The sequence below is a fragment of the Chlorocebus sabaeus genome, chromosome 3, assembly GCF_047675955.1.
Source record: "Chlorocebus sabaeus isolate Y175 chromosome 3, mChlSab1.0.hap1, whole genome shotgun sequence".
In the NCBI taxonomy this organism is placed as follows: domain Eukaryota; kingdom Metazoa; phylum Chordata; class Mammalia; order Primates; family Cercopithecidae; genus Chlorocebus; species Chlorocebus sabaeus.
The window spans coordinates 76,805,802-76,819,356 of NC_132906.1; the positions used below are offsets into that span (position 1 = coordinate 76,805,802).

The 13,555-nt window shown below is 46.1% G+C and overlaps 2 protein-coding genes across 2 annotated transcripts; one reads left to right on the plus strand and one right to left on the minus strand.

Annotated features, from left to right (window-relative positions):
- Positions 1-652: 652 nt before the first annotated feature.
- Positions 653-4,049, minus strand: SOX21 (SRY-box transcription factor 21). The gene has a single exon (XM_007960692.3). It carries the CDS (start codon positions 3,071-3,073, stop codon positions 2,243-2,245), a length of 831 nt encoding a protein of 276 aa, XP_007958883.1. The 5' UTR covers positions 3,074-4,049; the 3' UTR covers positions 653-2,242.
- Positions 3,072-9,313, plus strand: LOC140711441 (uncharacterized). Its single transcript, XM_073014553.1, has 3 exons — positions 3,072-3,298; positions 3,393-3,591; positions 4,043-9,313. Exons 1-3 carry the CDS (start codon positions 3,072-3,074, stop codon positions 4,895-4,897), a joined length of 1,281 nt encoding a protein of 426 aa, XP_072870654.1. The 3' UTR covers positions 4,898-9,313.
- Positions 9,314-13,555: the final 4,242 nt, after the last annotated feature.

Here is a 13,555-nt window from a genome sequence, read left to right on the forward strand (position 1 = left end):
CAGTTATTTTTTTTTCTGACAGTCTGTTGTGATTTTTCAAACTTTTCTCTAGTAGAAACTTGTCTAGCCCTAGACATCCAACCCTCTCCATTTGAATGTTATACTTCTATTTTAATGCGATTAGCATAACAAAATTAAGTCCTAAAGAGGCCAAAAGTTGTACTTTGTCATTAGTAGTGATTATCCTTCCAAATAAAACCTTAAGGTGTAAACAAGGAATACCCCAAAGATAGGAGAACAAATTACACTGATTTAAGTGGTGGGGCTCTTCAACTAACAAGATAAAGTGGTCAAGCAACTTTCCCCTCTTAAAATGTTACTAGAAACTGCTGAAATGCTTTGAACGGTCTGGATGTTTTCAATGGGCTCTGTTCTATTGGTTCATGAATGCCTTTTTTTTGTTGTTGTTAAAGCTAATACAACGACTTGGGCTGTTTTTTTAAAATCTTTCCTATTCACGATTAAAAATGTGATAAATCAGGTTTTTGGCTCTGAATAACAATGGCTTGATTTAGATTTCCTAGTAAATCTATTCAAAAGTGAAACAAAGGGTGCTTTTGGAGGATACCTTACACTTCACCTGGACCAGGCACGTAAGGGCAATTCAGATACAAATCTTGTTAGGAACTCAACAAGAAATAGAAGATTTTTCTCTTTTCCCTGGTTCAGGCTTTATTTAAACTCTTTGTTCAAAAAAAATGAACAGAGTGATAGTCGGATTCTAATTTACAGATATACCTTAGACGTCTAATATTAAATTAGAAGATCACACAAGAAAATCATTTACACATAAAGGTTAAAACCATATTTAAAATTTAAAAAACTTTATATTACATAAAGCCAGAATGAAACTAAATACATGTTAGCCAACTTCATTCACAAACATTAGTCAAAATATATACATTTAAAAAGAAACAAAAAAGCTAATAATTCAAGGTTTCTTTTCTCTAAAATGTGTTTTATCGTAATTTGCAAATAAATTGCAGGTGATCTTAAAAAAGCCAATTGAGGAGGGAAATCCAAAACACATTAAACCAGCTCAACTTGGGAGAGAAATGCTAGCTGAAAATGAGAGACATCTGTTGAAACAATTCTGTGCTTTTTTCTTCAGTTTTGCTAAATAATAAATATATAATTACCAGACAAAAAAGTCTGATTTAATCTTCGATAAAATTGCGATTCTGAAATAGTTTCGCAATTTTTAAAAGTTAACTTTGATATTCGCTCCAAATGTTTTTGAGTCTAAAACCGACTCAAACTTAGGGCAACGAAAATAACACATTTTCCAAGCCTCAATGTTTTCACTGACATATACACATTTACAATCTTAAGGTGAACTCAGCCATAAGGGGAAAATAGGAACAGTGCCTTTTTCCTTTTTTGTAAACTGTGTCAGAAATCCAAGCGAGTGGACTCAGGGAGACTTCTAGTAGTTGGTTGGTTGTTTAGGAAGAAAATCCAATTGACAACTTTCATCTCACAAATATTTCTTGCTTGCGTTTCTTGCTCTTGAGAAAGAGCTCTTGCTCTGATCTGCATATGGCGTGATAAACAAAAGAAACTGTGATCATCTCACACAAAAGGCCAGATTCGAGCCGGTCACTGGTCAAGAATGGATCCGGTCTGGGAGTTCTGCTTGAGAGAACAGAGATCTGCAAAGTTCAAATAGTACAAACAGGGAGGCAAGGCTGCTCACAGCCATCCCACTCCCAGAAACGAATGACACAAGCAGCTTTTCCCGTGTGCCAGCCATTTCAGACCTCACATTTGAACAGAGTGCATGCAACACGGACCGGGAGGGGGTTGGGGGTTAGGGGGCTGAGAGGCGAGGAAGGAGAATGAGAAACAAAAACAAAACCGACCAGGAAACTTCCAACAAAACTGGGAAAGGCCAACATGTCAAAAAGTTACTCCTCCACCTCCGTGGGTCAAAACGCAACAGGTTCCGAAGTGCAAAGCAAACACCAACTGCTGCCGGACACAACCGCCCGCTTTCGAGTTGGCTGCCGAAGTGCAGGTCTGAAATGATCCCGCGAATTCACAGGCCCGCTCACCCGCGCCCTCGCGCGCTCGGCCACTCCTGCCTCGCCTGGCCTCCCTGCCTCTGCCTGGCACCTATACATTCTATGTACATACAAACCGGGTCCCCGGTCGCGGGAGGGCGCACGGGGAGGCCGCAGCGCTCGTACCTATACATATGTACACGTGTGCACACCGGTCGTCGCGATGCGGCCCCGCGGGGTCATAGCGCGGCAGCGTAGGCCGCGGGGTAGGGGTCCAGCTGGGGCTTGCCCATGCCCGGCAGCAGGATGTAGGCGAGCGGCGGCTGCAGCCCGGGGCTGGGCCACGCGCTGCAGTTGCACGGGATCATGTAGCCCGGGTTGCCCGGACTGGGGTGCGAGTGCGTGTGCCCCCCGGCGGCCGCGGCCGCCGCTGCAGCCGCCGCCGCCGCGCCGTGGAAGGCGCCCGCGCCCGCGGTCGGGTAGCCCAGCGACGACGCGTACGGGAGGCCGGACGAGGACGACGAGATCTCTGCCATCTTGGAGCCCAGGTCCAGCAGCGAGTAGGGGCTGCCCGCGGCGGCGGCGGCGGCAGCAGCGGCGGCGGCGGCGGCCGACTGCGGGAAGAAGACGCGCGCGGCGGCGGCGGCGGCGGCCGCGGCCGCCTTCTCGGGATTGGCGAGCAGCGACTCCGGCACCAGGCCGCCGCCCGCCCCCGCGTGCAGCCCGGCGCCCGCCTTGAGCGCAGGGTGCTCGGCGTCTGCCACGCCGCCCAGGCCGTAGGGCACCGGGAAGGCGAACTTGTCCTTCTTGAGCAGTGTCTTTGGCTTGCGCCGCGGCCGGTACTTGTAGTCGGGGTGCTCCTTCATGTGCATGGCGCGCAGACGCTTGGCCTCGTCGATGAACGGCCGCTTCTCCGACTCGGTGAGCAGTTTCCACTCGGCGCCCAAGCGCTTGCTGATCTCCGAGTTGTGCATCTTGGGGTTCTCCTGGGCCATCTTGCGCCGCTGAGCCCGTGACCACACCATGAAGGCGTTCATGGGCCGCTTGACGTGGTCCACTGGCTTGGACATGCTCTCGCCCTGCCGCGGCTGCAGCCCGCCGCCGCCCGGGCCCTCGCCCTCGGCCCGGAGGAAATCAATGTTGGCTGCCCGCGGGGACCCGCTCGACCGGCCGGGACTCGCCGCGCCCCACGTCGCGCCCCGGCGTCGCTCCCGGCCCGGAGGAGGGGGCTGGAGGACCAGCCCAGGGCCACACAGCGCCCTGGGCCGCCCTGGTGTCTCCGGCCGAGCGCTCGGGCAGGTTGTCTCTGGGACACTCTAACTTCTCTGCGGTGCGCCCCCCCCGCGGCGGCAGTTTGCCCTTTACGTTCTTTGGGTCCTTCGTCTCCAGTGGCGTTGCTGGTGAGCTCCCGCAGGTAGCGGCGGCCGGGCAGAGCGCTCCTCCTTCTCGGTCGTTCTCTCTTAAATGCAAAGCGTCCCCCAAAGTTGCGTGGCGGAGACTCCACCAAGTTGAGCCGAGGAGCCCGCCGCCGCGTGCTGCCAAGTGCCAAAGGGGGCTCTCAGCGGCTGGAGTGTTTGGGTTCTCCTCGGTGACTTTCTCATTTGACAGAAGCAGATGGGGGTGGGGAGGGCGGGGAGGTGGCCCTGGAGGAGGAAGAGGAGGGGGAGGCGGAGGAGTGTCCAGGCGTGCCACGAGAACGCAGAGCGCAGCAATGGATATAAGTACAAATACAGCAGCACCAGCCTGTCTTCTTGGCTCCGGGCAGGGTGCGCCGATGGGAAACCCCCAATCGGCTGGGTGTTTTTTTTTTTTGGAGGGGGGGAGCTGTCCCCCCCAGCACCTGCCTCTCGAGTGTTCCTCTCCCGCTGCTGGACTGACGGGTGGAGCGAGGAAGGAGGGTGGATAAGGCTTGAGCAAGCGTGGGTCGCCCGGCCTCAGAGGAAATTCTCCCGGCTCGCCGAGGAGCCGCGTCCGGCCGTCTCCCGGGCCATGCCAGCTCTGCTCGCTCCCAGCCCCTTCAGGCGCGCCTGCCGACTTAGGGCTCCCGGAGCTCGCCGGCCGCGGAGGGCAGCGCAGCCTCCACGCGGCGCCTTAGGCCTGGCACCGGCCGCGTCCCCGCCTCGCTCTTCTCGGCAGCCGCCCGGCACTTGCAACTAACTTCGCCCAAGTTTCCTGCGCCGCGGCGCTCCTCTCGGCGCGCTCCTGGGAGCGTGCGCCCGCGAATCCGCGGCGTCCGGGGCCCCTCTGTCCTCGCCGCTGCGGCCAGAGCCGAGCCGGCGCGGGGGCAGAGGTGCTGTAGGAGAGTTAAGGAAAACGCGCCATCACCTCAGTTCGCAGGTCCAAGCTGGGGCAGCTCCCGCTCTCCCCACTCCCGCGGCGCAGGAGGGCGCTGCCCAGCCCAGGCCGCCCTCTGCACCGGCTCAGGTGAGTGTGGCTACCTGCGTGTGTGCGCGCCCGGAGCCGGCGCTGGGTGTGCATGTCCAGCCGCGGCTGTGTGTGTATATCTGGGGGCCTGCGGAGGAGGTGGAGCCCGGGACTCCGGGAGGGAGGAGGGATCAGCGGAGCCGCCTCCCGCTCCCACACCCCCAGGACCTCGAATTAACAGATCCCCTCCGTCCCCCGCCCCTTCCCAATCCTCCTCCTCCCACTCCTTTTCACTTGAGAGCAGGTTTAGGCGAGTGGAGAGTCCGGAGCGCGCCGCGGAGTCTGCGCACTGTTTGGCGTTGGCAACCCCTGGTGTCATCCGGCTACCCAGGCCGGCCCCGCGCACAGCTGCCCCGGTTGCGGCCCTGGGGGCCTCGCCGGGAGGAAGGCGGCGGCGGGCACGAGTAGGAGAACCTCTCCAACCACGGAGGAAGAGGGTTAAGCTTGGGGAAGGGGAGACTCACCCTTGAAAATGTTTGAGACTGTTTCTAGCAAGAAAGTGCTCATTTTCCTTGGAGGTCCAGGTGTTGCTTGCAACAGATGCTTCTCGCATTTTCTTGCACTGGTGATGCACCCAGTCAGAGGTAGTGGGGTGAAAAAAAGCTCAGGAGGGAATAAGGACACTCTTGGCAACCTTTCCGAAAAAGAGCTAGCCCAGGCTGAGAGTATGCATCCTTAACTGACTATTCAGGTCTTTAAAAATTGTTTTGTTTGTTTGTCTTTTGTTGTGATCCTGGTCGCCAGAACCATCTATATGCTGGTCTCTTTAAGGTACAGTTAACTTACAGTGTCTCACATGTACAACTAAGGTGAAGGTGTTTAAAATCAATAAGTGTAAGTAGTTTCCCTGGAAGAGAGAAGTAAAACGTACCAGTCACTCAATGCTGGAATATTTTTATGCTAAGCATAATTTCCTTCTTTAGTAGTTAGAGCAGTTTTTTTTAAAAAAATAGTTGACACGATGCAGAAGTCAAACAGTATGATTCTGTCTCCGTATTTTCCTCACTTCTTGGTATGCTGCAGCACACTTAGAACATGATCTGTCTGGAGGTTTTATTCACATGGTGGCCTGCCCTTCAGGGAGAACTTGCTTGCCTTCTTTCTTTGGCAGTTTGGATTTGACCTAGCCCTGTGGTATGTGCAAGTAGGAACATCTACAAACGGTTAACTCTTTAAGTCTTCCTACGATTTATGTTCAGTTCATTCAGATACACACACACAAAAGCTTTGATTGTAATTATGAATGTGAATTAAAACTGTTTCAGGTCATCAGATTTATTTAAAAGTTAGGCTTGTTTTGTTCATTGTAATAAAAGAATAGTGACTTTAAAATGACAGTCGTGATAACAGAACTGTGAACAGCAGTGGCATGTGGTTTGTGTTTTTCTGAAGATGTCATTGACAAATGCTTATTTTGTATCAGTTATGCCCTTGCATTGTTAAGACAATTGGACTGATTTCTCCAGAACCATATTCCTTTACAGGCTCTGTAAAGACACTTGTCATTCACAGACTCTGGCTGGAGCAATGTGAAAACACTAGCATGTGTAATTACATAGACTGGAATATTAAATGTCCTGTTTTGTGATAATTAACTACAAAATTATCATCCCTGAGCTTTTCACCTACTGACGTGTATAATAGGTTTGAGACAAAAATACTATACACTGGCACACAAAGAACATATGTATGTATAGGGCACAAGACATGAAAGCTGTTATTCACTAAATATTGTGAATAAAGTTAAATCTAGTTGTGAAAATTATTTTGACACATAAACAGGGAGGATTGTGAAAATGTGTTTTGTATTAGTGAGTTAAGTGATTTTATACTCTTCAAATTTAAGTTTAAAAATCTACTGCAATAAATTATTACATTAGAAGGAAATGTTTGTATATATGATTGAAATGTATGCTTATATGTGCAATATCTTATAGGAATAATATATGTAAAGTTCCTTGGATATAGTTTTTCCAGTATACATTTACAATATTGTCTGTCTAGTGATATTAAATGAGCCAAATTTGAATACTCTCAAGTCCAAGAATGTTTAACTGTGGGAAACAAAGGTGTCATAAGAAGAAAATGACTATTTGTGTGCTTATCTATTCACCAAATGAATCTTCCCACATTTCAAAATAGGAAAGATTTGGTTTTAGTTTTTGGCTTCTAGGGGATCAATATTCTTGGCCTAACCCTTCACAACCAAGGAAACAGCCCTCATAATCATCCATGCATTAAAGAAAGGCAACGTGGCATTGCTGTTATTAATCAACCTTCACACTTTTTGCCTGAATCTGGTTGAGCTTTTAACAAAGTAAATTTTCAAGCCATTTTTATTCATATGTACCAAAATGTAAATTCACTTTTAATTTCCTCCTATCTTGTGTTTGAATTGATAGAGGCATATTTTTATTCTTGCTCAGTTTTGTCCTGAAGATGAAAAAAAATCCCAGCGTATAGGAAATGGAATAGTCTGTGTGAGTGAATAGTGAGGGAAAATAAATTGAAACAGAATTGGTAAGTTTGATGGGCTTTATTTTGTCAACTCTTGATTGTAAACACCTAAAGAACAGTATAATTTGATCAGTATATTTCGTGTGGGTGTGTATTTCCCTTGTGGCCACAGTGATATCGGTGATACAAATGTATCTAATCAGAAACTGAGTGACACTCCCTCCAAAAAAAGTTGTGGGCCTGTGTAAATTCAGTTTTCTCTTCTCCCTTCAATTCTCCCCAGAAAATAGTCTCTTTTCAATTCTAAAACTTTCACTAGGAGGCAGCAATGAGATTGTTGGGGAATAAAAAATACCTTGGTAACAGGACAGGCTGGCTGGCTTGCTTTCTCTTCCACGGGGGAGGGAGAATACTTGGGTCCCAATGTGAACAGAATCGTTTTCCCCCATCGTTTCATCCTCCTCTCTCTCACTGGATTTTTACCCAGGTGGCTCACTGTCACATTTCTCTAGAACCAAGGGATGATAAAGCAAAGCAGCAAGCCAATGGGGTAATGAGAGGTGACTAGATGGAAGTGATGGGCAGTGAAGGTGATGCCTTCAAGGTGCAGAGTCCGAATAATCATTCATGCACACTGAGAGCTGGCAGCTGTTGTTAGAGAATGTTGGGGATCTGTTCTTAAGCAAGTGCAGTGAAAGAATTCAGAAGCTTTCATACCTGCATACAGAGGTGATATAGCCTGTTTGTCCTGTTAAGAAGGAAATGAGAAGACTGTGACAACAGCCAACCCTGAGGCTTTTGTCACAGCTCTGTGGTCTCACTTCTATTAGCCCCCAAAAGGGGGAAAATCCCAAACACATGATCTCCATAAAGCCCGAGAGACAAGAGCTGTTTGAGGTCAACAGTCATCATGGAAAGCAACGGCTGTCAGAGTGGCCCTTCACCAGTGCCTGCTAATTTTTTATCCTTTTGAGATTTCTGTCCTTTTATTCTCACTGTTCCTGCCACACTTAAACCTCTGCATTGTGTTAACTATATATTTTTTAAAAAAAACTACTCTTAACTACTAAAGAAAATGGGAATATACAGATCAATCATGGAGAACACCTTTCCTCATGTCTCCTGAGCAGGGCTCAAGCAGGCTGACATTTTCAAAAGGAGCCTTACCTAGAAGATAGAGCGGGAAAAACAATGTCAAAAACAGTCCCTTCTTGCCCCCCGCCCCCCAAAAAAAACAAAAACAAAAACAAAACAAAACAAAACTCAGAGAAAAAAGACAATACAAATAATTCAAAACAGACAACTTCACAAAGTACCTATGTCAAATCCCAAGAATCCTATAAAAGCGTAATTTTCTTAGGATAAGAGTCTTTTTTGTTTTGTAAGTGAGAGGGAGCTAGTCTTGAACAAGACTAGAAATGAATGAGGAGGGTTGGACAGTGAGGGTGTCATTGGCCTGTGTAATGAAAACTTCCAGCCTTCTGTAGCTATTACATGAGGAGACTGGCTTTTGGTAGGGTGGGGTTCTGCTTGTGAATTTCATCACCAACCATGCCCCCGTTTATTTTGAGAAAGAACAAAGCTGAGAAAGGGGGTTCTCTTAAATATCCCAGCAGGGTGGTAGATAAGCCATGCTTCTGGCTTTACAGAGGTCACTCTGACTGTCCCCCCTTCCAGCTTCTGGATTGCCCAGCCCTGTGCTTTCCTCCCACTCAGATTCAGGTTCCTATCTAAGGACGGGTCTGCTTTAGAGCTCAATTGCTGAGCGGCTCTGCTTCTTAAAAGAATAAAAAAATACATAGCTATCAGTTATTGAGTTCTTAAGATACCACACCTTTTGCACACATTATTCTATTTAACTCTTAGGAAAACCCTATGATGTAAGCATTACCATCTCTAATTTGCAGACTGGGGAATGAAGCCTTAGAGGAGATGAGTAAGTAACTTGCCTAAAGTCACACAACCATAAGAGGAAGAATTGGGATTTGAACTAAGCTGATGTTTTTAACCCCCAGCACTTAGAGTCCCAATAGAAAGCTCAGCCTCTTTCCAGCTCAGATTCCCAATTCTGTTTCCCCAAGCTTTCTGTGACTCACTCAGCGCCCACTGCCTCTGTGAGGGAGTAGCCCAGTGGCAATCTCTCCAATAAGGCATTCCAACCCCACATCAACGACACCCCTATCAGAAGAAGCAGTTTCTCCAAGTCCCATCCCTGCTGTTCTGGGGCCAGGCCTCCCCTTGCTCATGTAGCCCTCAGCACAGATTTGGTGTCAGCTGCAATCCACTATCACTTACTCCCTAGACCTCCCACTGCAAACACTGAACAATTGCCTGCCCTAAATAAACCCAATCTCTACCCTTTCTCTGATAGCCAAAGGCTGCTCCAACAATGTTATCTAATCTCAGTCTTTATTTTCTCCCAACCCTAGTTGTCCGGCCTTTCCCTCCCTTTCTACCTTTCTTTTGTGAACCCCAAGTACACAAAATCGGTTTAATCACAGTTCGTGACTCATGATACACTCTCATAATTGGTCCATCAATGGCCTAGTTTTCTTTAGTTAGTTATATTTAATAATTTAACAAGTGCCTTTATGAGTCCACCACTCAAAATAAAACCTGCCAATAAACCTATGTATCTAACTAAACGATCTCTCCAGTAAACTCTCCACTCGCCTTGCTCAACCCAACGTAGCTATTTTCATTCCATTGATTTTTATACAGTTTTTCATCTAGATGTATGCTTTAAAAATGTTTTTATTTTATTATGTTTTTAACATGGAAGTTTTCATAAGTTAAATTTTTTGTATGTAATCTTTATTGTCTATCTTTTGTATATAATCTTTATTGTATAACTTTGGATTCATCAATGTTCCTGCATGTCACTGTAGTTTATTCATTTTAGCTGCTACTAATATTTGGTTGTGAATATATACCACAGTTTATTGCTTACTGTCCTGTTGATGAGCGTGTGAGTTGTCTTCAGTTTTTAACCACTGTGAACTGACTGCTATATGCATTCTTGCTTGTGTCTACTGTTGGACATGCGTACAGGTGAAAAGCTGTAAAAATGGGAAACCCGCCTAGTGCTGTACCCTTTTTCCAAGTAGATCCCTTTGAGTTTCTGTTCACTTTTGATTTTTTTTTCTAGGCACTCAGAGGTTTTTATATTTTTGTCCCAAGTTTTTTATTTATAGGAGGGTTGGTCTTATAGGAGCCATTTCTGTGTTACCAGCATCCATCTGAAATTGATTTTTATGTATAGTATGAGGTTTGACATTTTTTCCATATGGATAGTCAATTTTTTAGAACCATCAATTTTAAAAATTGCATTTTTATACCGCTCATGTGTGCTACCTTTGCCCTAAATAAAATTGATGTAAGTTGGTTTCCGAGCTATTTTGCTTTATGTTTAAATTTTTTTCTATTTTTGCCCCATGTTGCACTATCTTAATTCTGATAAGGAGCAAGTCCTCCCATCATTTTCATCTTATTCAAAAGTATCTTGGCTATTCTTGGCCTTTGCATTTCTGTATAAATCTTAGAACAGATTGTCAGGTTCCAAATACTCTCTCTCTCTCTCTTTCTCTCTCTCAACAAGGTCTCGCTCTGTGGCCTGGGATGGAGTGCTGGGGCATAATCATGACTCATTGAAGCCCTGACCTCCCAGGCTCAAGTATCCTCCCATCTCAGCCTCCCAAGTAGCTGGAACTACAGGTGTGTCCCATTATGTCCACTAATATTTTTTTGTAGAGATGGAGTCTCTCTATGTTGCCTAGGCTGGCCTCGAATTCTGGGGGTCAAGAGATCCTCCCATCTCAGCGTTCCAAAGTACTGAGATTACAGGTGTGAACCACCATTCCTGGACCCAAATATTCTTTAAAAACTGATTTTTTTTTTTTTTTTTTTTTTTTTTTAGACGGAGTCTCGCTCTGTCGCCCAGGCTGGAGTGCAGTGGCGAGATACTGGCTCACTACAATCTCTGCCTCCTGGGTTCAAGCAATTCCCTGCCTCAGCCTCCTGAGTACCTGGGATTACAGGCACCCACCACCACTCCAGCTAATTTTTTTTTGTATTTTTAATAGAGACAGGGTTTTCATCGTCTTGGCCAGGCTGGTCTTGAACTCCTGACCTCGTGATCCACCTGCCTCGGCCTCCCAAAGTGCTCAGATTACAGGCATGATCATTTTTTAAGAAACTTTTTAATTAAGACTGCTATAAATCTCTAGGTTGATTTAGGGACAATTGACGTCTTCACATTGTTAACACTTCTAATTCATGAATTTAGTATCCTTCTATTAATTTCATTGTTCTGTGGGGCGTGGTGGCTCACGCCTGTAATCCTAGCACTTTGGGAGGCCGAGGTGGGTGGATCATGAGGTCGGGAGTTAAGAGACCAGCCTGGCTAACATGGTAAAACCTCATCTCTACTAAAAATACAAAAATTAGCCTTGCATGGTGGAGCACACCTGTAATCCTAGCTACTCGGGAGGCTGAGGCTGGAAAATCGCTTGAACTCGGGAGGTGAAGGTTGCAGTGAGCTGAGATCATGCCATTGCACTTCAGCCTGGGCAACAGAGTGAGGCTCCATCTCAAAAGAAAAAAAAAAATTCCATTGTTCTTTCATTTCTCTCAGTAATATAGTTTTCTGGTAAAATTCTTACACATTTATAATTCCTAGGTTTTTAAAGTATTTTTGATACTACTACAAATTGCATATCTTTAAGATGATACCTTTTTCAATTTATTTTGTTTTTTTGAGATGGAGTCTCACTCTGTCACCCAGGCTGGAACACAGTGGCACGATCTGGGCTCACTGCAGCCTCCGCCTCCTGGTTTCCAGAGATTCTCCTGCCTCAGCCTCTGGAGTAGCTGGGACTACAGGTGCCGGCTACCATGACCTGCTAATCTTTGTATTTTTAGTAGAGATGGGGTTTCACCGCCATAGCCAGGCTGGTCTCAAACTCCTGGCCTCAGGTGATGTGCCCATCTCAGCCTCCCAAAGTGCTGGAATTACAGGTGTGAGCCATAGCGCCATGCCAAGATGATATCTTTTTTTTTTAAAAGATAGTGTCTTTTCAAGAATTTTATTTTCTGTTTGTTGCTGGTATATAGAAATACAATTAATTTTTGTATTCTGACTTTGTAAGTAGCTATCTTGTGAAACCATTTTTATTTTATTTTTTATTTTTTGTTGTTTTGAGACAGGGTCTCACTCTGTCACCCAGGCTGGACTGCAGTGGCCTGATCTCTGCTGCCTGCAACTTCCACCTCCTGGGTTCAAACGATTCTCATGCCTCACCCTCCCGAGTAGCTGGGACTATAGGTGTCTGCCACTATGCTCTGCTAATTTTTTGTATTTTTGGTAGAGACGGGGTTTCACCATGTTGCCCAGGCTGGTCTCAAACTCTTGGGCTCAGGCAATCCACTCACCCACCTTGCTCTCCCAAAGTGCTGGGATTCCAGGTGTGAGCCACCACACCCATCCCCAAACCATTTTTACTTCAAATAATTTATTTGTAGTTTTTTTTTTTGAGAATTTCTATGTACAAAATCATATCATCTGTGAATATGGAGAGTGTTCTTTCTTCCTTTCCCATTCTTAAATATTTTTTAAATTTTTCTTGCCTTACTGCACTGTCTAGATTCTTCAGTTTGTTGCTGAACAGAATTTGTGATGGTAAGTGTCTATCTTTTACCTGATCAACGTATGACATAGCTGGGGGTCACCTTATTCTTTTCAGAACTTAACCTAGTCCAGCCCTGGTCCCACTGCCACTCAATCACATACATCTATGCATCTTCCTGGAATTATGCTTGGTTATGCTTTTCTTAGTTTAGAGAGTTGACCAAACAAGTCATCCAGTCTTTATCTCTAGAACAAGAACTCCACCTGGTTTAGTCCACGAACTCCGAACACTGAAGGAGTAACTCCTTCCTTAGTTCCTCCATCAGCTTAGCATAGATTTTTGCCAAATATAATTGCTCAGCACTTGCCTGGTTATGGTATTAGGCTATTTGCCTCAGCTTGGTTTTATGCTGCTGTGCTATCTGCATCTCACATTAGGAAACATGGCCTCGGTACCTGCACCATTAGGCACAAACTCCAGAGTCCATGTCGCTGGGCCAGTTTTCCGTAGTTTCTTCCATTACTTCTGGAGCACGTGACTGCTTGGTTCAGCCTCAGTGCCTAGTGTCTTGAAAACAAGCCAAGACCGCCAATCATTGCACATGCTCCAAACAAATGGGACATTTGTTTTACCCAACAGCATAGTGTTCCCTTTCTCTAGAGGCAGGGTAAAATAACCCATGAGCAAGCAAACGCCATAACTCCTCCTAATTTTTGTAACTGGAATGTAATAAGAGGACACAGGACAGGAATCCTGAAGTATTTAAGAACAGTGATTAGTCTGATAGTAATCTGCACCTAATCATCCCAGCTGCCTGAAAAGTTAACTCATGACCTCAGTGGACTTATCACCCCCTGGTATTTGTAGAGCCACATTGTAATTTAGTGCTTTGTTTGTGCACTAAAGTGCTTCTATATACTGACTTCCTAGTTGACGTGTCCTTTTGTTCATTATCAGCCGCCAATTTCACATTCCAGTCGGTTGTCAGGAGTGGCTAGACTCTCTGATCATAGGCAAGCCTGCAGCACTGCTTTTCAATACACT